Source organism: Gopherus evgoodei, chromosome 13, assembly GCF_007399415.2.
Source record: "Gopherus evgoodei ecotype Sinaloan lineage chromosome 13, rGopEvg1_v1.p, whole genome shotgun sequence".
Lineage (NCBI taxonomy): Eukaryota > Metazoa > Chordata > Testudines > Testudinidae > Gopherus > Gopherus evgoodei.
The window spans coordinates 6,824,031-6,850,835 of record NC_044334.1 but is presented as its reverse complement, the minus strand read 5'-3'; the positions used below and the strand labels follow the sequence as shown (position 1 = coordinate 6,850,835).

The 26,805-nt window shown below is 42.5% G+C and overlaps 1 protein-coding gene across 2 annotated transcripts in view; it reads left to right on the top strand.

Annotated features, from left to right (window-relative positions):
• The window catches only part of SETD1B (SET domain containing 1B, histone lysine methyltransferase), a 68,893-nt gene that overhangs the window by 17,586 nt on the left and 24,502 nt on the right, over positions 1-26,805 (top strand). For both annotated transcript variants that reach the window (XR_004002950.1, XM_030582574.1), the window contains exons 7-9: positions 19,137-19,904; positions 24,234-24,407; positions 26,172-26,259. Coding sequence is in view for 1 of the 2 variants with exons in the window: in XM_030582574.1 (XP_030438434.1) it covers positions 19,137-19,904; positions 24,234-24,407; positions 26,172-26,259 (1,030 nt within the window). In the remaining variant the exon portion in view is untranslated. The remainder of the gene's footprint in view (positions 1-19,136; positions 19,905-24,233; positions 24,408-26,171; positions 26,260-26,805) is intronic.

Genomic DNA, 26,805 nt, shown 5'->3' with positions numbered 1-26,805 from the left:
TGTGAAATCTGTAGAAGTTCTGATACTCTAAGGTCATAACTGCAGCTTTTAAGGCTGTGTGTAGGGTGACCAGAAGTCCCGATTTTATAGGGACAGTCCCAATTTTTGAGTCTTTTTCTTATATAGGCTCCTATTGCCACCTACCCCCATCCTGATTTTTCACATTTGCTGTCTGGTCACCCTAGCTGTGTGTGTGTGAGAGAGAGAGACAGAGTGGGGGTGCACCATTATACAGTGCAAGTCCCCATCCACCAGCATTCCTCCTAGAGAAGCATGCCCCAAATGTCACTCTTTCTGGGGGATGGCAACATGCAGTCCTTCACCGCCCAGCTAGAGCTGCTTGTTGGTATAGAGGTTTGAGGCTGTGGCCCTGCATTCTCAAATACCCATGGCCCATAGGGGACAATATCAGGAAGCAGAGACTTGCTCCTCAAGGATTTATGACCAACACAATAGCTGGTGAATGGTCCCTGTTTTACATATGTCTAAATCCTGCTTTTCACATATGTGACCATGCATAGATGCAAAGCATTGCAAGCTGTGCTTCTGGTACCAGAATCAGCCTGCCAGTAAAGGGGGCCAGAGGAGGACTGTGCCCAGCACACCTTGCTGATCCTTATCACCAACTCCCGTACAAGGAGGTTAGTGGGGGAGACTCGTGCTGCCTTCTCCTCCCTTTCCTCTTGTGCTCCTGTGCAGAGTTTGGATATGTCTTAGCCCCAGAGTAGCTTAGGGGCTTATTAAAAATGCTCTCCTGGTTTTTTTGGCATTTTAATTTCTTCTTGTTGTAAATAGTACTTTCTCTAGACCTTTGTTTCCATCAAGTCCAACCATTAGTTGTGATGTTATTGGATATTGAGTCTCACAGATGCAAGTGGGGACGTTTCATTATAATAATCTAGACCTTACCCAAGAATTCCTTCAGTTCTCCAATTTGTTATATGCCCCAATTGTCCTCAGCGCTTGGTGGCTGTGGAAAGTGACCAAGTGAAAGCAAACAAATTACTTGGTAAAAGTGTGTGGCAAAATGAATGGCATTGAAAAATCATGCCAGTGTATTAGGTATCTATAGAATATTGAGAAATAATTGCCGTTGACATATTGTGCTATGCTGCCTGCTGCCAGCATTAATTTCTCAGTGATTTTTAAGAAAACCAATAGCCTCTGTGTTTAGAGTGCCCTGTCTGTCAGTCACACACAGAGCAATAGATGACTAGCGCATATTCAAATGTTCAGTTGCAGTGCCTTCCATGATGTTCCCTTAGAAAAAACAGTTAATGAGTAGGAATTATGTACCGTCAGCTGCAGGTCGTGACTGTGCCCATTAATTTGGTTTTCGGTTTGGGGCTTAGTTTGTACCAAGTGCAGCAAAGACAAAACCCAAAATGAAACCAGTGAGTTCATTAAACCCTGTGCGTGACATACCCGTGCACAAGAACTCATTTGATCCAGACTGCTGTCTCAGGTTTTGTTATAAAGCTACCAGTTGGTCTTTTGTAAATGTTGTGCCCATCCAGGGATAAGTTTTTGCGTTAGGTGTCTATAAAAGATTGGGAGGCCTAAAAAAGAGTTTTAGTATTTGTAAAATTGTATTTGTTTAGCCTTGGCAATGTGATTGTATTTTAGAATTTACAAAAATAAAGACGTCCCTGTTCTGAAAAGATTACAGTGTAGAACACTGGCACATGAAAACAAAGATGCACTAGGAAATCTGGAGATGGTGAGTTGGATTGTTTAATGTTCTCCTCCCCTAACTTATAGTAAAATCACTTCTTACAGGTTTTGCTAAAGTGAATTTTTAGGAGTGATTTCAGTTAAGGGAAGTTAGTGGGTTGGGATCCTGAGATCATTCTAGCATAAAGGACAGCATGAACAATGCACAGAGACAGGAAGAGAGAAGAAATGAAACCATTAGGTTTCATTTCTCTTTTTGAACCTGGAGCTGGCAGAGTTTCTCCTGGTTTGGAGGCTTGTTTACAAAAGGGTCATACTGCTGAAATAAAATTGCCAATTTTCACATTTTATGATTCTGGTATTTTGACATGCATTTTGTTGGTGGGATTTAGGTTTAATTTGCAGATTTTGATGGAATGTAGATTTATACCTCCTGTGGAGGTGATGAACGTATGATAAATACAATTTAGCATGATTCTTTGACCAGCAGCTCTCCTCATTTACCTACTATCCATGAAGTAGGTTGATGCAGAGCTAGAGAAGAACCCAGGAGTCCTGAGTCTTGCAGCTTTAACCAGTAGCCTGGGAGTGAGAGACAGTCAGACATTTCTTACACTTCTTTCTGGAGAAAGCTTATAAGTTCAGGCAAGGATCGCATAACTGTGTTTTTGTTCAAGAAATATGTTATTTTCACATGACTGTTTGGGATCGAAATGTAGTTAATACAGTAATGAAGAAAGACTCCTTTAGAACAAACAGACTGATTTTTTTTTCCATTGGTAACCAGATTCCTCACAGCTTCCCCTTCTCCCAGAGTCTTTTGTAGAGACTATTATTCCAGGTGGTTGGTGTTTTTTTCCAGCCACTAAATTTTAATCCAGAGCACACCCGTGATATTGCTGCAGGCTTTAGACTCGATCAGGTCAGGTTTAAGTTAATGTTTGGAAAATAGTTTGTAGGGTTGTGCACCATTCATCTCCTATGGCTGTGCAGTCACTAAATATATCCATTTCAGCTTGAGAATGTTGTGGATGGGGGGTCCAACTGCATGTTTTGGTGGGAACATGAAGTTAATATGGGCAAAAACACAGAAACCTGTTATCGTGATATGAGCTTCTTACTGTGCCTAAAACATAAATAACTCTGAAAATACAAAGATCTTTAGTACTGAACCAAAACCTTTAAATTCAAGTGAAATGTAAGGAAAAGTTACACAGAGTCATACATTGTAGTAATAGGAAAATGTGGTTAAAATACTATATTTTGACTAGGGATCCATTTTTGAATTTGTTCAAACATTATTTTTGTTTGTTTTTTTAAAGGGATGTATCCAGTCAGAGATGGCCACAACTTTAGATTAAAAAATAAGTTGTCATACAAAAATCTTTTACAAAACCTAAGACTGTTAGAAATGTTTCCAGAAATAAGTACTGTGTGAATGTCTCACCCTTATGCCTGATTCTCCAAAAGCATCATGTATGTGGATGCCAGTGCCCATGCAGAGCCCCGTCGCAGGACAGAGGTCTAACAGATTTTTGCTTTTAAATTCCAATGGAAACAGTTTTTTGTTTCAACAAAAACCCCACTGCGTTGTCTGCAACCCAAGCAGCATAGCCTAGTGCAGGAGAACCAGAAAGTGAAACTTGCTGTAAACCAAAATGATCTTTCTCACTACTGGATGTTTGTTTTCCAGTCCTGCCCATGACATTCTAGGTACTGGGCACATACTCACTCAAAGATGACAGTACCTGTTCTGAAGGGCTCACAGCAATCGGTTTTCATTGTCATTAGAAAAATACAACCTTGGGGTGGCATAAAGCGTAAACTGTAAAAGATTTAAAAGATTTTAGCTGCTAAAAATCTATAGTTCTATTAACGTGAATGACGATTTTATTGGGCGAAGGAGAAGATATTGGCGAAGGAGAAGATATTGGCCACTGTTGGAAGACATGATTCTTGGCTAGATGGACCTTTGGTCTGACCCAGTACAGCCGTTCTTATGGCCTGCGGAATGTACACTCAAACATGTTTAAAACTGATATATTGAACACACAAAAGCGTTGTTCAGAGAGAGATTTTAATAGGAGGGAAACGAGCTTTAGGTCCTTCCCAGCCCATCCTCTTTGGATCCTGGACTGGAATTGTAATGCTAATAACGTTACTGTGCACTCTTTTAATGATTTTCAGTCAAGAATCTCAATAATTTAAGCAAAGTCCTTTATGTATTATCATTCCCATTTTACAGATGGCGTAACTGAGGCACAAAGAGGCCCAAAGTCTCACAGCAAGTTAGGAAAGGGAACCAAAATTCAGTCAGGAACCAGAACACAGGTTTCCTAACTTTTAGTCTTTTGTTCTAATTAATAAACAACCTGCCTATTTGCAGTGACTTGCTTACTTTCACGGTGGTCATTGAAAATAACTATCCCAGGATTGCGACTTTCTGTGGGAGAGAATAAGTGAAGAATCTGGGCCTATCCAAGCACAAATCAGCAAAGAGAGGGCAAAGACTGGCTATGGAAGTTCTCAGCAGGCGAGAATAAGATGGCCTAGTCTGCCTTTTCCATCTCTGAATTCAGTTATTCAAGTTTCCTTCTCTACCTATTTTACAAACGAACTGCAGTGCTGTCCTTATAAATGTTTGTCATCAAATCCAAATGCCAATGGAAACACCACCCCAGTTGAGGGATGTATTGAAAACAGCATTAGTTTGTGACATTTGCTGCTGCTTACCGTAATTTATGTGCTGCTTCTCATCTGTATTAAGGTAACTGAGCAAGTATAATATCTGCAGAGAGCTAAGGGGAAGCCTGTTGTCCTTCATTTGGGTTCTTTTAGCTACAAGTTTAGCCAAGAATCTCCTGCTACAATTGTACAAAGTTTTTCTACTTCGAGCCTTCCTCCTGCACTGCTCCCCACCATCTGGAGAGGAATAATACCAAGGAGGAAGTTCCCTTCTGTTACAGAGCTCTTGTTCGTTGGGCAGGTTTGAAAAGGAAAAGCTTTCTGATGCTCCTGACTGGATATTGCTATAGACATTGATGGGGATTGAGGGAGTTAGCTGTATTATTGTTATGAATATTATATGTATGTCAGTTTACTGGCTTGATATTATTCTGCCTGCCTTTATGAAGTTGGAAAAATGAAGCAATGACAGACATAAGGTATCTCCAGAGAGAATACCAAGGGACCTAATGAGAACAGTGAAGAACTGTTAATTGGGAAATGCCTACTTGACTGGTTCAAGCCAAGTTAACAAGTTTGTTTTTCCATCTGGGACCCTAAGTTGAAAAGGATCATAAACTGTTAAAACCTGCCTGGAGAGAAAGGAATGGGGGGGACCAGGCAGCAGCTGCTTGGGGAGAGATGCTGACAGGGGGAGAGAGAGAAACAGCAGCAGATCTGTCTGTCCCTCCCAGGTCAGAAGTAAGCACCCTGGTCTGAGTGGAATTTACCAAAAACTTGCAAGGTAAGATACGTTTTCGGTAGGAGCCAGACGTATGAGGCTTTTGGTGTTTTAACACTTTTCTCTTCTTATGTACCTTTGGGTAAATAAACAATACTTTTGTTTTCATTCACTTTTATCGGGTGCATTTCACAAGTTTCTGGCAAGAAATTTTCATGCAGATGCCAAATACAGTTGATCCTGTCGTTTTACACAGTTGGGAAATGGGGGCTGCAACCCGGAGTCCCAGTCAAAGAGTGCTTGAACTATGGCATTCCAACCTTGAGAGAGGTGAAGAGAGCCAGGCAGTTACTTGAGGGGTGCACTCAAGAGGCACTGCAGAGGTGTCTAAAAGGCAACTCACCTGTAACTGTGACAGCATCCGTTCCAAGAGAAAACTGATGTGAAAGAAGGATCATTAGTTTTAAAGAGAAGGGTAGAATTGAAAGGTGACTTGATAAATACTACTTTTTGCCCACTGCCCTCAAACCACCATCTCCCTGTATTATTATATTCTCGCTGAGGAAACCCCATACTGCAAGGGCTGCATTTCTCTTAGTTAGTAATATATTATTACATACTGAACTCCTTCTATTACTGACTGTGGGAAATCTGCAGAAATTCCCAGCTGGAACAAAGACAGTGCTTCCCTAATTACATCATAGTAGTAGCAGTAATAATAATAGTCACATGTTTGCATCCATTTTTGGTGGTAGTAGAGAGGTGTGAAGGAAGAAAGTCAAATCAGTCTAGATCTACTGGTGAAAAGTTGTTTGAATACAGTGTCTGTATAAAAATAAACTGGCTTGATAGTTACTTGCTGTTTTGTGGGCTTATCTACTTTATTATTCCTTGCGCTGAGTAGCAAGAACTGAATTCATGAGTTAGTTTGACTTAATAGTTTTGTATATGAGAGGAAATTGCAGAGTTTGGGAAGTGGCTTTCTGAGCTGCTGCCTGGTACTGTATGCTATCTGTGACCTCTACTAGGGTATTGTGTCCTTTTTGCTTGCAGATGGACTTTGATCTAATATAGTTAGTTCCTTTCTTTAACTTTGACCCTAAGGTGTCACTGTGAAATGCTGAATGGATCTGTGAGTGCACATGAGAGGCAGTAGCACCAATCCTATCTATAACAGTTTTGGTACTGAGGACTTTAGGTCTCTTCTCATCAGCCCCAAATTCCTTGGTCTTTCTCTGCCTCTTTAGAGAGTAAGATGCAGCCTCAAATCCCTGCTCTTTCCAGCCTGCAAAACCTTAGAATAAAATCCACTGGTAGTGTCTGAGATGGCAGAAAACTTCAAAGAGCAAGCCAATTAAATGTTCTTTTTGCAGGCCCTCTATCAGCTGGATTTGCGTTATTCTGTTTCCAGAGACTCTGAACTGTTGAATCAGGAGGTGATGGACAAGAGGTTTACCTGGATCTTCCACCTCCAGCAGGTCTGGCTGATCTGCATAGAAGTCTTTGGGAGAAGTAGAGAATATTCCCTGACTCTTTTGTCAGTAGGGGGTATTCTCTTGCCACTTGATTTAGCTTCCCTGTTGGCTAAAGCCTTTGAAGTGAAGAGTGCAAATGGCTCCTTAAAATATCCCTTTCCTTTCCCCACCCTAAATAGGGAAACCAGAACAGTATGTCTGCAGAGACTGGCTGCCTTGTTAAATAGCTGCCCACGGGCAGGACACACACACCCCTGCATCTCCTACTCACCCTGATAAAGCTGGCTTAAACCTTCTTGACAAATCTCACAATAAACAGGTAATCGCTGGGAAAGAGCTTTGGGGAAGCTCTCTTGTCTTCTCCTGTGGGGGTTGTCCCTGCAGACAGCTATGTCTGAAGATGTCTCAGAGGAAGAGTCTGGATCCTCTAAATTCTCCCTTTTAGAGAACTTATCTTTCTTGATAGTGGTATCACTAAGTCACTTTAAATCAAGCCTACGGTGCAGCTGTTACTTAGGTGGAAATCCCCCAGTTGTGAAGGAGGGAAAGATTTGACTAAATCATACCCTCACCTGGCAGTTAACACAATCAGTAACAACACATGAGGTGAAATACCCTTGCCCCCACACACTACAAAGTATGTCCTTTCACCAACTCAGCTAAGCTCTCCAAGCTTCCTATTGGAGCAAATCTGGCAGGAGTTTTCTTCCAAGTCCAATGTATAGTTCTGCCTCAGTTGACAGCTGTCTCTTTAGGAACCTCTTCCATCACACTCTTAAGGCCTTTTTGGAAAACAGGGATCAGATGCTGTGGCTAGTCAGGAAAAGCCTAAGGATGGGGTTTTCAGAAGTGCTCAGTGGGAACCAATGGCAGCAGTTAGATCAATGCCGAGAGCTTGTGAAGAGCCAACCCCAAATATTTAACTTTTATAACAGACCAAGTTTTAACTTTTATGGCCCTGGCAGTAAAGGAAAGAAGCTTCCAGAGGAACTATTTCTTTGTCCCTAACCCTTCCTGAGAGGGAGCTCAAGGCTTCCTGTTCTGTCTGTTCTGGAGTCCTCCTCTCTCCCTTTCAAGAGACCTGGAGCTAAAGGGCAGACTTCTCACCTTTCTAGACCAGTGGAGACCTGATCACCTCAGACCACTGAGCTGTCTGCAGCATCCCAAGGTTACTGCCTATATCTATCCCCCATGCTCAGAACAGCGTTGTCCCCCACAGGCTGCCTCAATTCCTGAACAAAAGATCAAGGTATTAGCCATAGGCCAATACAAGAATTGACCCTGTTGTTCCATTTCCTCCTGACAAGAGATTCTCTGGAGAAGAGAACAAGTAGAGGTTTGTCCCATTTTGAGCTTGAAATAGTTTGACCAAGGTCACGTTGTGCCCAAAAGAGTCACACAGCACACTCATGGTTGTCCCAGTGTTCATCTGTGAACCCACAGGAAGCTTATCTACGCATACCTCTAGCAGTTCAATACCAGAAACCTGATTCTGCCTCAGGCTCTTCTGTCTACAGTACTGTGACCTTCTTAGGTTCCTTCATCTTAATTTATTGGGTCTTACTCTGTGGAGAGGACCAGTGGCCTGGATTCCAGATCCTACATAGGCGTTAAAACAGGAGCTGATTTACTGGTGCTCCAAGTTGAAAAAGAAGCTGAATGTGACTCTTAAGGGGATTTTTCTTCCTTTTTGCCAGTACTAGCCTGAGGCATTTCTCTGCTATGAGAGAGCTAGTCCACTGCTTATTAAAATGCCCAGGTGAGCTGAGGTAGTTGACTTCCTCAGATATTCTCAATTGCCCTTCTGTGGTTTCTCTCTGCATGAAGCACAGTCTAATTAGGAACCAACACCTGAGCCTGGCACATTGTGCGACACAAACATGCACTGTAGTGGCATTTCTTTACACACCAGATAGTCCTAGGAGAGAGCCGTCGTTTTCTGGGGAATTGCTCCCTCTATTCCTTTGTGTTTTGCGGTATCATCTTAAGGCTTCCTCCGAGCGTTTAACAAAGCAGTATAAATTAGGGGGTGATGTTTGATTTTTTTTCCAATAAGATGCTTTGTTTTTGATGAGTACTTTAACTTTACAATTGCTTTTGTCTCTCTGTTTGTAGAGCAGTGTAGGTTTTACACTTTTCTGAGTGGAGGGTGGTCTGTGCCAAACAAATAACGTGTCCTTGCTCCAAATTGCTGCCAGTTTAACAACACACAATCAAAAACAAGCCAAGACACAGCATGCATTGAGTGAGGTGTTGCCATTGCTTATAATTATTATTGTTAGTAAAATAAAAAGAAACCCAAAGTCTTATACTGAGCAGTTAAAAAATGAACAAACAAAAACTCTAGTGCATTGAAATCCTACCTTTTGTATCACACTACCAGCATATGCATTGGGGCTGGTTGTTGATGTAATCTCCCTTTCTCTTCTTGCAGAATTTCTTTTTGTAACCTTTGCCCAATGATTTGATTTGAAAGGTGCTGTGTCAAAACTGTGGAAGTAAATTTGGTTATTTACAGTCTTCCATTCTCTAATTAAACACTTTTGTTTTGAAGAGTATTAACAGTCATTTACTTACATTACATGATGTTGTAATCTTATAACTTGCTTGTAGATATACATGGCACTTTCCAGTAGTCCGTGCTCCAAAGAGCTGACAATCTGAACCCACAATGAGGCCATACAAACAATCACTGCAAATGGCGTGTTGTGGAGTTTTAGTCTGATATTGCACACTGGCTTTGCAAAACAAACCCTTTTTTGTGGAATGGCAAATGTTGATTCAGGAAGCTGTTCTGTGAGTAAGTTGTGTCATGGAAGAATGGATGATGTGGACAAATGAGGCAAAAGGATCTCCTAGAAGGAGAAGTTTAGTAGAAGATAAGGAGTCTGATATAAATCATAATAATTTTTTTGTATAGCTGCAGACGCATGCATGCTGCTAGGTTTCAGAGTGGTAGCTGTGTTAGTCTGTATCAGCAAAAAAAAATGAGGAGTACTTGTGGCACCTTAGAGACTAACAAATTTATTTGAACATAAGCTTTCGTGGGCTAAAACCCACTTCTACAGACCTTAAAGTTGCAATACTCCAACAACAAAACTTCAAAAACAGACTCGGAGAAACTGCAGAATTGGAATTAAGTTGCAAACTGGACACCATTAAATTAGGCTTGAATAAAGACTGGGAGCGGATGGGTCATTACACAAAGTAAAACCTATTTCCCCATGCTAAATTTTTCCCCCTACTGTTACTCACACTTTCTTGTCAACTGTTGGAAATGAGCCATCCTGATTATCACTAGAAAAGGTTTTTTTCTCATGCTGATAATAGCCCACCTTAATTGATTACTCTTGTTATAGTTAGTATGGCAACACCCATTTTTTCATGTCCTCTGTGTGTGTATATATCTTCCTACTGCATTTTCCACTGCATGCATCCGATGAAATGGGGTTTAGCCCACGAAAGCTTATGCTCAAATACTTTTGTTAGTCTCTAGATGCCTCATTCTTTATGCATGCAGGTGTTTGCTGTTGAAGAACTGATAAGAACCCTAGTTTCCCAGCCTCCTTGTTTTCACTCCCTGGTTTTGTTCTTTGTTTGTTTTTAACTCCCCTACATTTCTAACTTTAGGCATGCATGTATACTAAAGGTGTCTAGTTTCTAGTTGTTAGAAGAAGGGGTGGGTTGCTCCAGTGAATAATTTATGACGCAATGGAACTGTCTATATAGGCTTATACTAAGATGTAAAGAGGGGGCTGGTTCTCTCTGGAGACGAGCTGCTCTCTATTGATGCGTGCACTTGTCAATAAAGAGCTTTTGATCGGACCTTGCTGGTGTTGCCTGTCTCTCTCGCGGTCAGACAACGAACTTTGCCGTCGGGGTTAGAGTCCCTGACACTGTCTACAATAAGATGAAGGACAAGACTAATTGATGTGAAAGTTCTGGGGAAGAGACAGTAAACAAACAATTGTAGCTTCTATTTGCATGTTTGGTCCAGATAACTTCTAATGCAGTGGTTTTCAACCTTTTTTTCATTTTCAGACTTCTAAAAAATTTCTAATGGAGGTGTGAACTCATTTGGAAATCTTAGACATAGTAGGAGGACTGCCAGGGGCCCATAGACCACAGGTTGAAAGCCACTGTTCTATAGTAGTACCAACCTTTCGCAGACCCCTTAGACATAGTCTGCAGACCCTCAGGAATCCACGGACCACTTGTTGAAAACCACTGTTTTACAATATGTGCATCATTGAAAGAAAGATCTGTTTTATAATCTCAATTAAAAATGTAGGAGGAGTTTGTCATAAATATGCTCTTGAGTGTTTCAGCCTCGTGCCTGACACTACCAGGCAAAAGATAATTACTGATAGCATCCACTCTCTCATGACTTACTGCTTGATCATTCCACTTCTGAAAGGCAAAATGCATCATTGAAAACAAAAAAATCCCTTAAAAACAGCACTTCTGCCCTGGCATCTAATGGTGGACAGCAAAATAATGACGTGTTCGTCTATGCCACCTGTGTCTGGAGCAGGATCTCTATGCTGGGTTTGAATCTGTTTGTGTTTAAAGAAAAGAAAAATGTTTCTCAGTGCAATATCGTGTTTTTGAGGAACTGTTGCATGTGACTAGGCTGCATTCTCAGTCTTGGAGGGTTTTTTTGTTTTGGACACCGTAGTAAGAAATCTAGTGACAAATTTAAAATGTTCAGTTCTCTTTCAGATTTCCAGGAGAAGCAGCTCAGGAAATTGCTCAAGGAGATTTGTATGTAATAGATTCATGGGCCATTGTTTTCTTCTAATGGTGGGCATATTGACCTTGGGCTATTTTCTGTATAGAATACCACCACACTGTCATGCTGGTGGTAGGAGAGAGCCCTACATGTACCCTGAACTTCAACCTCTCTAACTGCTCAATGGCAGACTTGAAGGCAGGGGCGGCTCCAGGCACCGGCACACCAAGTGCGTGCCTGGGGCAGCAAGCCATGGGGGGCGCTCTGCCGGTCGCCGCGAGGGTGGCAGGCAGGCTGCCTTTGGCGGCATGCCTGTGGAGGGTCCGCTGGTCCCGCAGCTTCGGCAGACCTCCTGCAGGCACGCCGCCGAATCCGCGGGACCGGGGACCTCCCACAGGCAAGCCACCGAAGGCAGCCTGCCTGCCATGCTTGGGGCAGCAAAATACCTAGAGCCGCCCCTGCTTGAAGGTGGCAATTTTGCAACAAAAAAACTTCAAAAACAGACTCCAAAGAGAGACTGCTGAACTCGAATTAATATGCAAATTAGATACAATTAACTTAGGTTTAAACAGAGACTGGGAATGGTTGGGTCATTACACTAATTGAATCTATTTCCCTATGTTAAGTTCTCCTCACACCTTCTATGGGTCATCTTGATTATCACTTCAAAGGGTTTTTTTTTCTTCTGCTGATGATAGATCATGTCAATTGATTGGACTCTTCCAGTTGGTATGCATACCTCCACCTTTTAATGTATAAATATCTCCTGTCTGTCTGTTCCATTCTGTGCATCCAAAGAAGTGAGCTGTAGCCCACGAAAGCTTATGCTGAAATAAATTTGTTAGTCTCTAACGTCCACAAGTACTCCTGTTCTTCTTCCTGCAATAAATGACAGCAATAGTCTAGTAGCTAGGAAGTTAGAGGGACCTGGGTTCTATTCTTGACTCTGTCACTGCCTTGCCATTTGCCTTTGTTAAGTCCATTAACTTCTCTGGTGCCTCAGTTTCACAGGCAGTGGAGTGTTGGTTTTTTTAAAAGAGATTAATGATACTTGCTCCTTTTTGTGAACCTCTTTGGATGGGCCTGATCTAAAACTCAGTGAAGTAGTTTAAGTGCTCAGTATTTTGTCATTCAGTGAGGTTATGATAAAGTAATGTTTTATTTTGAGAAGCGGGACTGGCTTCTTTTCTAGCTCTCTTGCCAGGCTCCCTCTCAGCATTTCAAATTGCTAGATTTTGGTATTTAAATGTGGACTACTCAGATTTTTAGTCATAGCTTTAAGGGCCAAATTCTGCCTCCACAGTTCCCATTCGTTGGCCGGTGTGTAGGAGGGAAGATTTGGGGCTTAAATATCTCACAGAGCATTCAAGTTGATAAATATAGCATAATTGAAATTGTTGTTTGTTTATATTGTATATGCACCTAGGTGCTGACTGTGAGCACTCTTTTTAAAATTGTAATGAGTCTGTTTTTTCTCCCTTTTCCTGAGGTATCGCGAGAAAAGTAAAACTTAATGCTACATTTTCTTTTCTGAGGACATGTTTTGCTGGAGGGAGAAAGGGAAAGTAAATTTGTTCCCTCCTCTTTTTGTTTTGAGCATTAGCTAGGACAGGCGCAACGGAGTTTCCACATTTTGCAAGCAATGTTTCTTCATTGTTTCTTCATTAATATTAACGGCCGCCTCCTGCATCACACTGACTGCTATTTAACCTGCTTTTCATTATATTCATTCTTGATGGTTCAACTGGGATTGCTGACCCAGTACTATTTACTGTGGGGATATACTGGAGTAATCTCTTGCATTTGGTGATACAGGCTGCCTAACACAAATGTGTGACTTGATGATAAACAGAAGGTTTGAGTAAAAGTGTCAGGCAGTTGTCAAATTCTGATAACATCTAGCTGAAATCTAGACACACCGATGTGATAAGACTTATTTATTTTAAAGTGAAATTAGTGCTTATAAAATTCTCCTGGGGCAGGACAGATACAGCATGTGCAGACTTCCAAACACAGACCTCGTCCCTGTTCATGAGATCACTCCTACAGCTCAGAGGAGAGATCAATCTCTCTGGCTTCATCTCAATGCTTGAAACTACTGAAAAGGAAACTGATTGTGCTAATGAATTTTCTAATGTGGAACCTTTCTGAACTGAGACTAGATTGGATTAAGATTTAGGTCACAAATAGTGTCTAATTTTGGTCATTATTGACCTGGATTAGGACTGCTATTCTAGATGTGGGGGGCTCCAAATTCCATCGCTATCCAGCCTAATCAGCCGTGGGATCTCAGGATGTGGCGTTCTGTTTTCTTTGCTGTAGAAGTCTCAGTGCTGACAACTGACTGTACCAGTATCAAATGGGGCACTTAGCGTTTTGGACTGACAAGAAATTAGGCCATTTAAAACCAGTTATGCCGGTCTATCCAAACAGATTTGCATTCTAGAACACCTTTGAAAAATGTGGCATGCATATAATTAAATACCTGTTGTGCCAATTCTTAAACACATTGGTGCAAAGTGAAGATGGCAGCACTGATGGCTCAGAAGTGCCACACGGATTAATACAGTTAGAAGTGCCTTTTCCTGTGGCAGGATTGGCTTTCTCTGAACTCACTTGATAAACTATCCTTTTGAAATCCAGGACTCATTGGTTTTGGTATAATATCAAGGACTGTGATTTAACCCAGTTTTGTGGAAATGGAGTTCCCAAGTGAACAAAGCCTACTCACTTTTTTTCAGGAAGAAAATGAGGGATGGGCAGATGATCTAGGGTAGGGGTTCTCAAACTGCATTGCACTGCGACCCCCTTCTGACCAGAAAAATTACTACATGGCCCAAGGAGTTGGGGGACAGAAGCCTGAGCCCGCCCGAGCCCCCCTGACCTGGGCGGGGGATGCCAAGCTGAAACCCAAGCTTTTGATCTTGTGTGTTGTTTTTTTCCTCTTCCTTTCTGCCCAGTCTCCCCCTACTGTTACCTTTTACCTGTCTTCTCTATCTCCCTATGGGATGAAAACTGGACCTCAAATCTTGTTTGCTCTCCAGATACTGGTGAATTGCAACCCCTGATGTTTTAGGAAGGATAGGCAAATATTGCGACCTTCCATACACAACCCCATAAATGTCAGAAGAATTTACATTGTTGTATGCAGTATTTTTGTAGCCATGTTGGTCCCAAAATATTAGAGAGACAAGGTGAGTGAGGCAATATGTTTTAGTGGACCAACTTCTGTTGGTGTGAGAAACAGGCTTTTAAGCTTATGCAGAGCTCTTCTTCAGATCTGGCCAGACCCACCCATCCACCTTGTCTCTCAGAATAATTTACAACAGCTTTCCAGTCTTACACTGGACTTTAGTCCGTGTGTATTTGCAGTTCCCATTCAGTGCAAGTAAGCCAAATAAAAGAATAAAGAAAAGCTCATTTGTAGCCAAAGCACTTTATTAAGTTTTAAAAGAAGTCAGGTTAGGCCTGCTGGCTTCTGTTATCTATAATTTTGAACACCTTTCTGCTAGATCATTCCTTGAAGAGGAAGTCTTCCCTCCTCATCCTCTGTGCAGGATTGCCCAGCACTGAGACAGCTGCCTAGAACGACCCTCTAAGAGTGTTTGGAAATTCTGGGTAGCGGTTGTTCACATGAGTGGGTCTTATGAGTTATAAGGTAAATAGGCTGCCTTCTGGTGGAGGTTTTCCAAGGGAGGTGCTGCTGATCTTGGTGTCTCAGCATTACCTGTGTCCAGAAAGAAGGCGCTGACTCAAGCAGGATCATTGGGATTAATGTCACATAATGGTGGCGCAGTATATCAGAGGTGGAGAAGCAGGAACCAGTGAAGTACAAGCTGTCCAACTGCTATGGTGGGCTTAGGCTGCCTCCCCTGTGGAAGGAGAGGACTGGGAGACAGTCTGTCTAGAGCACACAGAAAATTTAGGTGGATCTGGGCCCCAACACTTACCATGGATCTTCATATTCTGTCTCTCTGCCTTGTACTGTTCCTCCACCAGAAGGAGATGAAGTGACTTTCCCTACAGATCTCAGCATTGCTCAGCCAGCAGAATTTAATTTAAAGTCACTTCTTTCTTTGCTCAGTTATCTGAACACACCAGATTCCCTTGGGTTTCATAACCAGTAATGGATATTTTACATTGAGCACCTCCTGTGTTGGATCTGGGTGCTTTTTAACAACACCTTTCATGCTTAGCTTGTTGAAAAATGAGTCTAGTTTCAAGTAACCTTCCTTACACCTGACACAAGCTGTCTATTCATTCCCTTCCTCTGCCCCCTTTCGCTGAAGCATTGTTGAAGCTGCAGGGTTTCTCCTCATTCATAGCTTTCCTGGTCCCTGAGACATCTGCAGCTCCCTGAGCTGCCAGAGTGGACCAGTGGGAAAGATTGTAAAGTGTATTAAATATAATTGGAAATTTTAGATGGCAAGTCACGAGGTGCTCAGGATGAAGAGGGCAGAAATCATACTTATACTGAAAGTCCAGTGCTTTGGGTAATTGTTTTGGACCCCAGACGCACTTTATTTTTCTATTTTAGCCAGTCATTTTCGGATTTTTAAAATGCATCTGTCGCAGAGTGCCTGTGTGAAGGTAGAGAGTTACTAACACAGGACGCTGAGCACTTTCAGAATTATTCCCTTGTCACTATCACTCTGTAGAGCTCTGCTAACAGTTAGGGTTGCCAACCTTCCAGGATTGGCCTGGAGTCTCCCAGAATTAAAGATTAATCTTTAATTAAAGATTATGTCGTGCTGAAATCTCCAGAAGTACATCCAACCAAAATTGGCAAACCTACTAACAGTGGGCAGAGACAAAGCATTTCAAAGCAGAGCTGGGCACATTTCTTTTGGCTAATAGCTTGTTTGCCGAAAAATGCATCAAACAAATCTATTTGCAAATTTGGGTTGAATGTGGCAAAAAATTTCAGCCAAATAAAAAATGGGGGAGGGGCTTTGAAAAGTCTAAATGAAAATCAGTGTTTCATTTCATAATTTAGCTCGATCTGTTAAATAAACAAAATGGTGAAAAACACCCAAAAACCTGTTCTAAAAGAAAAAATACCCTCCTCCCGCCCCTCTAACTCCCCCCCCCCCCCCCGAAGTTTCTGGTTGAATGAAATGTTTTGTTTGAACCTAAATTTATTTTTTGTTCAGCTGTTACAGGTGAGCCAGTGACATATCAATTATTTGCTCTGTTTCTAAGGCACCCACCATAGGTATTAGTACATGTATGTTGATGATTTTTCAGGAAAAAGGGCCAGGTTTTTTTTGCCATTTTTATAAACCACTTACTTTTGAGTGGTTGGGTCTAGCTTAGAGAGATGAGGTGGGTGAGGCAATCTTTTCTATTGGACCAGATGAGAGAGAGAAGCTTTCAAGCTATGGAGAGCTTCAGTTCTGGGGGTTGGCACTGGCTGGTGTGATCATTTTGCAGTTTATGAGGTAAGGGAAGGCCCTGACAAAAGAGGTGCACGAACATGCGGTTGCAAGTCCTGTGCTTAGCCTGCTCTCTGGTGGTAGTTGCTGTACCAGAAGTGTCCTCTGATTAATGATTCATGTTTTTATAGTGTTTGTTGGCGAGTACCGTGTAGTCACAGTGCAGTCGGTTCAGCTTTTTCGCCAACATGCTCATCCACCCATGCGCAAATATCCCAGTTTAAAAAAAATAAAAAATAAACCCACAAAAATCACAGAACCCATGTATCTCTTGACTATTGTGGCAAAAATCCAGCCACAACTACTGTCTTCAGCAGGTACCGTGTCTTTGGATTTGTGGGGTGGTTTCTGTAGTTGATCTAGCTTGTGGCAATGTGCAAGCTGTTTGTTTTGCCTTTTTATGCACTGCGGTTGGGGAGAAGGAACTGCTTGCAAGAAATAATAAGCCAGTGAGTCCAGTTGTGTTCAAGCAGGGGATGCAGAGGGGAATTAGGTAATCAGTTGTGCTCCCACTATTCAGTGCTGCTAGCTGGAAAAATGAAGACTGAAGTCTTTTTTTTTCCCTTCCCTTAGGGCCAGTGACAAGGTGCTGTCACACTGGCCCTAACAGATCCAGTTAATAAGCAGCTTTGTCATGATCAAGTATACCAGAAAAACTGCCTCTGAGTATTTGGGTGTCTCTTCCGTTTCCTATATTTAGCTGCTGGAATTTTTATTTTTATTTTTATTTTTATTTTTTTTTAATCATCTGAGAGATGGGACAGCATACATCAGCTTCCTGTGTGACTCCAAGCCTAAAATGCCTTTCCAATATAATAGGCAGCTGAGACCTTGTTTGCTAAGTGCAACTCTATCTAGAATGGATCTAGCTGATCAGTTGCTGTTGTGCTGTATGCAGTTTAGGAGGCAGTTCTTGGTACTCTATGAATCTCAGGGTACGTCTATACTACCCGCCGGATCGGCGGGTAGTGTTCAATGTATTTGGGATCAATTTATCGCTTCTCGTCTGGACGTGATAAATTGATCTGCTAATTGACTCCCGTACTCCACCTCGGCAGGAGGAGTAAGCATAGTCAACGGGGGAGCCGCGGCATTCGACTCGCCGCTGTGAGGACGGCCAGGTAAGTCAAACTAAGGTACTTCGACATCAGCTACGCCAATAGCATAGCTGAAGTTGCGTATCTTAGTTCGAACCCCCCCCGCTAGTGTAGCCCAGGCCTCAGAGCAGGCAGGTGCCCTTGGATGTGTTAATCCATTTACATCATAGCACCATTGACTTTGAATGATTTTTTTTGTTTTGTTTTTGTTTGGGGAGTTTGTTTGTTTGTTTGTTTTGTTTGTTTGTTTGTTTGTTTGTTTGGGAAGGGGTGAGACGTAGGTTTTGCATTTTATACAAAATATCTATATCCATATTCCATATGGTTGTGCAGAGTGTCTGTTCAGAAACTTGGGCTCTGTCTACACTTGGACATAGGGTTGTGATTCTCTTCTCAAGTAGACATACTCGCGCTAGCTCTCATTGAGCTAATGTGATGAAAATAACAGCGTAGCCAAAGTTGGACAGGCAGTGGCAGGGACCCATGAGACCTGAGTGGGTTTGCCCTTGAGGGAGGTACCCAGTGCCCACATTTGCTGCTGCCTTTTCTCCTGTGGCTACACTACTTGTTTTTAGTGCACGAGCTTGATGAGAACTAGTTCAGTATGTCTACTTAAGCTAGGACTCCACATCCCTGGCTCCAAGTGTAGACATACCCTGGGTCAGTGCCTCTCCCCATTCCCCAACTCTGAGAATTTTGGATTCAATCTGTGAGGATCAAAGATAATGGAAAACTAGATACAGAGCTCCTTTCTCAGTCTGAAGCGCTTTGTCATAAGGCATAATTGTAATAGTTGCAAACATTAATATGAAACTCACATCTTTCTTCTGACTGTTACTTAGAGTCAATATTTAGCTGCCAAAGTCTGGGGATTATGATTTTAAAAAATGGAAACACTAACTTGCTGGAGAGTGTAAGGTTGATTAGTTACTCTTTTAAATTGTATTCTCTATCAGTACTATGTGTCAGCAAGACATTGCGTTGCACACCGAAGTGGGATTGTAGGTACTTAACAAAATATGGGGGCAGCATTTACTATGTTGCATAGAAGCCTATTTTTGCTATTCAGCTGGCTAGTGCCGTTTCACTGTTAGAAAGCTTTTAGCTTATCCCTTCCTGGAGGTTTCATGTGTAGTCTGACATGAAACAGAATGGCTTAAATGAAACTCCATGTGCTCAGTGGGACACACCTTCCTGTACATCACTTTCCTTTATCCAGTTATGATTAAAATGTCAGTAACGTGACTCTTGCTCCAAACAACCAGTATAAAGGTAACTTATATTAAAGGAATGTGTTTCTCTTTCCCTTTCTTCCAGGGTCAGCATTCTTCAGGGGAGGACATGGAAATATCTGACGACGAAATGAATTCTTCACCAATCACCAGTGCAGAATGTGCCAAAACCATTGTGGTGAACTCCTCTGTTAGCAACTCTGCTGTGATGACTCAGTCGATACCCATGCCCCCACCAGGGTTCCCTCCACTTCCACCCCCACCCCCACCCCAACCAGGCTTTCCAATGCCACCACCTCTACCGCCACCGCCTCCACCAACTCATCCAGCTGTCACCGTCCCGCCACCTCCCCTTCCTGCACCACCTGGGGTCCCACCGCCTCATATCTTGCCTCCACTTCCTCCATTCCATCCTGGCTTGTTTCCTGTCATGCAAGTGGATATGATAAATGTCCTGGGCAACCAGTGGGGCGGCATGCCAATGTCCTTCCAGATGCAAACTCAGATGCTGAGCCGCATGATGCAGGGGCAGAACACGTACCAGTACCCACCTTTTATGGGAAGCCGGATGCAGTTTGTGAATCTTCCTCCCTACCGTCCCTTCTCAATGGGGGCAGCTATTGGCCGGGGGCAGCAATGGCCGCCGCTGCCCAAGTTTGACCCCTCAGTCCCACCACCGGGTTATGTGCCGAAGAAGGAGGATCCGCACAAGGCTACTGTGGATGGTGTCCTCTTGGTGATTGTGAAGGAATTAAAAGCAATTATGAAAAGGGACTTGAACCGGAAAATGGTCGAGGTGGTAGCATTCAGAGCCTTCGATGACTGGTGGGACAAGAAAGAACGTCTAGCAAAGGTAGGAACTCTTAACGTTTCATACATTAGAGCTGTGCAGATGGATCTGGAGAAGAAGGGCTTAAGGTGTTCCAAGGTAGGATGTGAACAAGCGAAAATGCAGGGAATCAGATTAGAGGAAACTTAAGGAGGAATATCAGGAAAAGGTCCTGAAGGGTGAGCAGTGAGACTGTGGAATAGCTTTCCAAGGAAAGAGGTAGATGTCCCATTAAAATTAAATTGGAGGGGATGAATCCTAGACTAAATCTTGACCCAGTGAAATCAGTGAGGAAAACTCTCATTTGACTTGAGTAGGACCAGGATTTGGCTCTAGTTGACTTGCACTAAAATAGCAGCAGATACATTCTGCAAATTAGACTTTCGGATGTAAGATGAGAGGCGTTAATTCTGCCATCAGGGAGTCGTCCTCTACTTGGAGCTGGGCACGGTATTCTTCACTTCCTTTCCAGCTGCCGTGTTCCACTCCAGACATTTGCTGCATTTTAGTGCTGGGTTAAATGTCTTGCATTCAGAACTACACCTTTCTCCTTGATTAATACTCAAGACATTCACTTCTTGACAAGGTCCCTCATGTTAACAAAAGAGCGAGTTCAGCACAAAGCTAGCTAGTGGGTGCATAAAGGGAAATGTGATAATTTGAGAAGTTGGTTTAAACGAGACCCTGAAATGACCAAACATAAGCAACTGGTGGCAGAGCTCTTCAGTGGCAACTCGGTCTATTTTATACGCTTCTGCCGCTGCTAGCTCTTGTGTTCTCTTCTCTGTCCTGGAACTTACAGCCTGATTCAGCACAGGAAATATTTCTAAACACAATCTGCGTAGACTCACTGCCACAGGTTAAGGAAAAGTTGAATAGTCTAGTAAAATTAATAAAATTACACTCTTAGGAAAATAGAATTGCAGTTACGCTAACGAGGATCAGACGGAGCAGGGCTGTTGATGCTGCAGGGTGTGAGCTGGACATCAGTTAGGATCTGAGAAATCTTTGTTGGCACTTTGCTCCCTATAAATATTATACAGGTAGGTGAATTATGGGGTGTTCAAACCGTCCTCTCAAGTGCTGGCCAGTGCAGGATACCACCCTGGATGAACCAGTAGCATTCTGTTGCAGTGTAACAGTTACTATGTAGTGACATTGAATTCTATCAGAGAAGTCCATTTGACTAGTTCACCTGGGCAGTCTTTTGTTCTGTGTTTGTACTGGCCTCCATATAACACATTGGGGTTCCTAAGTACCACAGTAATATAAATAATAATAATTAATTAATAACCTGATGCTATGCCAGAACTCCAAAGCCAGCCTGCCAACTTCTGTCCAGCAAGGTGTAGTGATCTAGACAAGCCATTTTGATGATGTAGCTTGGGCCTATTACAGTTAATCTAGTATGACCTGTATTGCTTGCTTGATATCCTCCTCAGGCTTTCCTGGTATTAGCAGATATGAGCTGAACTTGTATTTTGTGTTCAATGAGGACAATGAACTTTGACCAGTTTAGTCAATGAACACAGCAGTAGAAGGAATTGATCTTCTGGTAATGCTTGTGAAGCCTCATCATGGAATGGGTCAGAGTGAATTTTAGAAACACATTCCTGAAGAGACAATCAGAAGTAAATTATATCATCCTTCACTTAAAAGCTGTCAAGAGTCACTGCTTTTTGACAGCTGCACATTGATCCTGACCCCTTCCAACCCACAAGGTCTAGAGCTCCAGCCTTGGAAAGGTTTGAATTCTCTTCTCCACCTGTTGGATTGAGTTTTCCCATCCACACCTACCTTGGATGAGCTGTGCTTTGCTGCAGCTGGGTTTTTCAAAGTGAGGCTGTAGATTTGTCTATCTAGTCTCTGAGTGCCTAATATGTTTCATTTTAAAGATTTCGCTGTTTCTATATTATCTGGGCTTGGAAGCCTCTGAGGCTTTTTATCAGTCTGGGCCTTGACCCAACTAAGTAAAAATGAACACTTAGCTTTTCTTTGACTCTCATCATCCTTGCACTATAATATTGTGCCTTAAATTAAAAAAGAAAATCTTTAATTAAAAGTTCCAAAGTCACTTATTAGTTCTGTCTGCTAATGAATGAAGTCTAATAAAATGGGTTTAGGTTATAAAGGCCATTGGTTTCTCTAACCCATCTAAAATTCATTAGTGTTGTGCAATGCAACATTGGTCCTTCACGGGTACACGTGTAACTCAGTTACTTCATGTAGTTTCACACAGCTCAGTAAGATCAACAGTTGTGGGTTTCTGGGCTGTGAAAGTGAATCTGTTTCGAGAATGGAACTGTCTCCAAAAGGTGAGTAGTATCCTCCTGGGTGGTCCATATGCGGTTCTGTTCAGGGTCAGGAGCCATTCAGGCAGCTTGAACGTTAGCTTGCTTGTTGACTTCTGACGGAGAGAGTATGATTTGGAGTATCGTAGATTCTGGCTCAGTAGTAGAAAAGTATTCTCTTGTTAGGCTGTGTATTTTACTCACAAGTTCCTCCTGCACATGCGTTTCCAATTTTATTTGAATGTGGGTACTGACTTCTTAGTTTCTCTAAAGATGGGAGCTGTGGATCCAGCACTTGGCATTAGGGAGACCTAAAATGGGCTCTTAACTTGGTAGTACTGCCCATTCGACTTGTCAAGACTTGGAGCCTCCTGCTGTTTTAAGCTGCACTCAGGGTTTAGAAAGCATGGCTCAATCTGGCACAGTATGTGGAACAAGGCTTGAGAATGTTCACTGCTTTCCTTCATCAGAACTGATGTTGTGGCTTCCAGAAGCAAGATGCTGCAGAGTGAAGATAGTACGGCATCGGGTGCCTGGTCAGTCCCAAAAAGGCGTGTGTGGCTTGAGTGCTTTTCAGCAGGCTCCACTATCATTATTGCTCAGAGCAGCTAGTGCCTCTTGTGCAGAGAAATAGCTTCTTAATTGCCAAGATGGAAGAAAACTTCTCTTCATGTGAAGAGTAGCCAGGTCATTTTTCCACCCCTTTTAAACATGAGTGCTCCCCAGACATACCAGAAGCCTAGCATGGGTTATTTGGTTATATTATCAGTGTTACGGTCTGTTACGGTCTGTTGGACAGGATCTTGAAGCTGATGTAGACAGCCAAATGGCAATGGACCGTTGCTTGCCTCTACATCCTTGACAAGTGGATCACTTTTTGAAAAGAAAAATCCCCTCCTGTAAGTCTTTAAGGCCTTGATGGTTCCCAGATGTCAAACTGTATCCTCTTGGGTGTATAACATATAGTCCATCTGCAAGAGACAATTTGAAAAGACACTATCAACATTGATAATCAAATTTTGGGCTGATTTGCTTGATTTTTTTTCTTTCCCTTTTGTTTGTAAATCCATATAATTTTTTTAAATCACTTTTGATGCTAATTCTCATAAGTAGCCCTACAGTAATAAATCACTGTGTATCCCAATGTGCATGAGGGAAACTTACAATATGAACCCAGCATATCCATGTCCACGCACATACATAAATTGGAGGGGGCGTGGAATGCCATTACAAGAGGATCAGGACAACCAGTGTCAAGCAATTATAACAAATGGCAAATGGGGAAAACCTCTACTCAGATCGTTTAACCGGTCTATGACTGCATCCATCCCACCAAGGAAGGATTTTGAACTTAGGTAGACATTCTTCCAGTTCAGAATGCAACTCCTTGCACAAGCATCAGAGATTCATCTATGCTAAAGTGTCTGGTTGTGATGGAAGTTCTGAGAGCACTTGCGTGCGATCCCAATTTCCCAAAGACTGATTCCCCCTAATTCCCCCTCTCCTCTGCATCTTGTCTTATCTTTCTTGTTTTGGACTGTGATGTTGGTTGTCCTAAAGTTTCTCTTAGATGGATCCTGTCACTGTTTTGTTTAACTCTTTGATGGTTGGGGCATTGGTAGAGAAGTGGCTTAGATGACTTAATACAAGTCTTATCCCTGATTCATCTGGGTCAAGCTTGACCAATGGAAACTAGAACAAGTATGTTCTGTATTTGTCATCGATAGGCCTCAGCATTGGTATGCCGGGGAAGCGTAAACAAAAGCTCAAATTTTCTAAAGGATTTCTATACACGCACACACGCTTTAAGCATGTGTGACATAATGGTATTCCTATACACGCACACACGCTTTAAGCATGTGTGACATAATGGTATTCCTATACACGCACACACGCTTTAAGCATGTGTGACATAATGGTGCATCTTTCAGAAGATGCTGTCTTTCGAGAAGCTAAAGCCTGAATAGGTGATGGTTCTTCCCTGAGGTATTCAAGGCATTTCCAATGTTTGCGTACTCACCAGGGTGATGTTGCCTCTTTAAATATTGTTTCTTTTATGCAGGCATCGCTCACTCCAGTGAAGTCTGGCGAAAATAAAGATGAGGAAAAACCAAAGCCAAAGGATCGAATTACATCCTGCCTCCTGGAGAACTGGAACAAAGGAGAAGGGCTAGGCTACGAGGGAATTGGCTTGGGCATTGGGTTACGAGGGGCCATTCGGCTGCCATCTTTCAAGGTATGAGTTAGAAAACAGTAGCAGTCTTCCCTGGCTGAGCAATCAGAGTATAGATGCCGCCTTCCTTTTTCCATCCAGATCCCCACCCACCGACACTCTGACTTTTCTACTGTTTCTTGTGTAACAACCTCCCTTGCTTTTAACGTAACCTGTAATCTTTGGGAAGGGGGACCCCTACTCCTTAGTGTCAGTTTCTCTAACCTTTTGACAGTGACCTGTATTAGGAAACAAAGTTTCAGCACTGCTGGAAAAAACAGAGTTTCTGCTAGGTTGGGTTATATGCAGTTACCAGTCAGCATGGAAGAGACAATGCAGCTTTAAATCACGTTAGATCAGGAGGTGGACTTGGCACAGGTGTTGAGAATGTAACTGTTTACTTCAGTGGGTTGTAACCCATTTACATAAGAGTGGAATTTGGGCCTAGGTCCCTTTCTAACACCGTTCAAGCATTTTTTGCCAGGCAAATGGCTTTTAATTCATGTTAGCAGAAACAATTTTGGATCTTACATGTGTCAATTTTAAAGTGTGGCTGGGGGTGGAGGAGTTGAGTTAGAAGACTACTTGCAAAATATGCTGGCCCCACTGCGTCTCTGATTAAGCAAGTCTGGATATTAAATGCTGCAAGCAATATGCAAAGTATGAAAAATGCACAGTCCCCTGTGAAGCCAGAGAGTGTGAGACCAAGCTGGTTATCTTATTAGATTATTATTTCTATCTTATGTTAGAAGAAAGAGAGATGAAAGCAATGGAGTGAGTGGAGCATACCTAAGTTCCTGAAGTTTGAAACTCTTAAATTTCCTTTGATGCTTTGTAGTTATGGTGGCTGAACCTTAATGCCTGGAAGGTTTCACTGCCCCTCTTTGAGTTAACCAAACTGGACAGGAAGTCTTTTCCAAAAGAATCATGGCATTTCTGCCACCAGTCAAGAGGCAGAAGCATGGGAAAATGGACAGTGGTTTGGTGAGAGGAGTGGAGTGTAATTCACTTTTCTGAACTCAGTTTGGCTCTGCAATACTTTTAAGTAAAGAGTCAAGGGTGTCTTCAAGTCCTAATTTAAAGCTAACCTTGCTTTGAAATTTCTTTAGCTGTTTCAACTTCCCTGCTTTAGCAACCAATTTATGTCAGTTTAACTGTGTTGCTTGGGCGTATGGGAAATCCCTGAGTGACATAGTTTTACTGAGCTAACCTCCAGCATAGTGCTGTCTGTGCTGATGGGAGAGCTTCTCCTGTCGACATAGCTACTGCCACTCACAAGGCTGGTCTACACTGTGGGGGGGGGGGTGTCAATGTAAGTTATGCAACTTCAGCTACGAGAATAGCATAGCTGAAGTCGACGTCTCTTAGTTCGACACACCTCCCGTCCTCACGGCGTGGAGTCGATGGCCGCAGCTCCCCCGTCGACTCCGCTGCTGCCTCTCACCTTTGTGGAGTTCCAGAGTCCACGGGGAGCACAGTGGGGATCGATTTATCGCATCTAGGTGAGACGTGATAAATCGATCCCCGATAGATCGATCGCTACCTGCCAATCGGGCTGGTAGTGTGGACATACCCACAGAGGTGGATTTATTGTGCTGACTGGAGAGCGCTCTCCCCTTGGCATAGAGCATCTTCACCAGCTACTCTGCAGTGATGCAGCTGCAGCACTTCTAGTGTAGACTAGCCCTTAGTTATGCTAGCAAAGTAAAGCAGCTGGGATCTGCTTGAGAAGTTGGTTTCTTCAATTCTACTACCTTTTTAGAAATGCTAATCCTGTTCTTTGTTCAGGTGAAGAGAAAGGAGCCACCTGAAGCTGCCTCAGCCGGAGATCAGAAGAGAATCAGGCCCTCCACGTCTGTTGATGATGAAGATGAAGGTTTGCAATCCACATTTAATTGATACACAAGTGTGAATGCAAACCATACAAAAACTGAATTCCTTTCAACTTCTCAGCAGCACATTAACTCCCAGTTAGACACACATTCAAGAATTTGAGCCAAAATTCAATCGACCTTGAAACTCTGATCAGCTTGGTGACCTGCTCTGGATTGTGCTCCTTTAAATGTACTGTGACAAGGAAATGTAAGACCCAGAGTTTATGCATAACTTTACCATATTTTTGTTCCACTGCTGCAGAACTAGTCAGCCAGCAGAGGGAGCTCAGGTTAGTTTACCAAGCACATTCCAGAGCTGTGTTTATCTTACCGATATGAAAGCCATTATGGAAGTAAGTAAGGGAAAGCCAATTTGGTTTGGATTTCATTTTTAAAAAAAAGTAATTTTGTTAAATTTGGAGGGGAAAGTCTATTTTAAAATATTTTAACTTTTTTTTAAAAGTTTACTCCAAACAGTGCAGAGTAAAAATAAGATGATAAATAAAGGTCAGTTGAGGATCTCTTTAAGACTAATGTACAGTTTACTT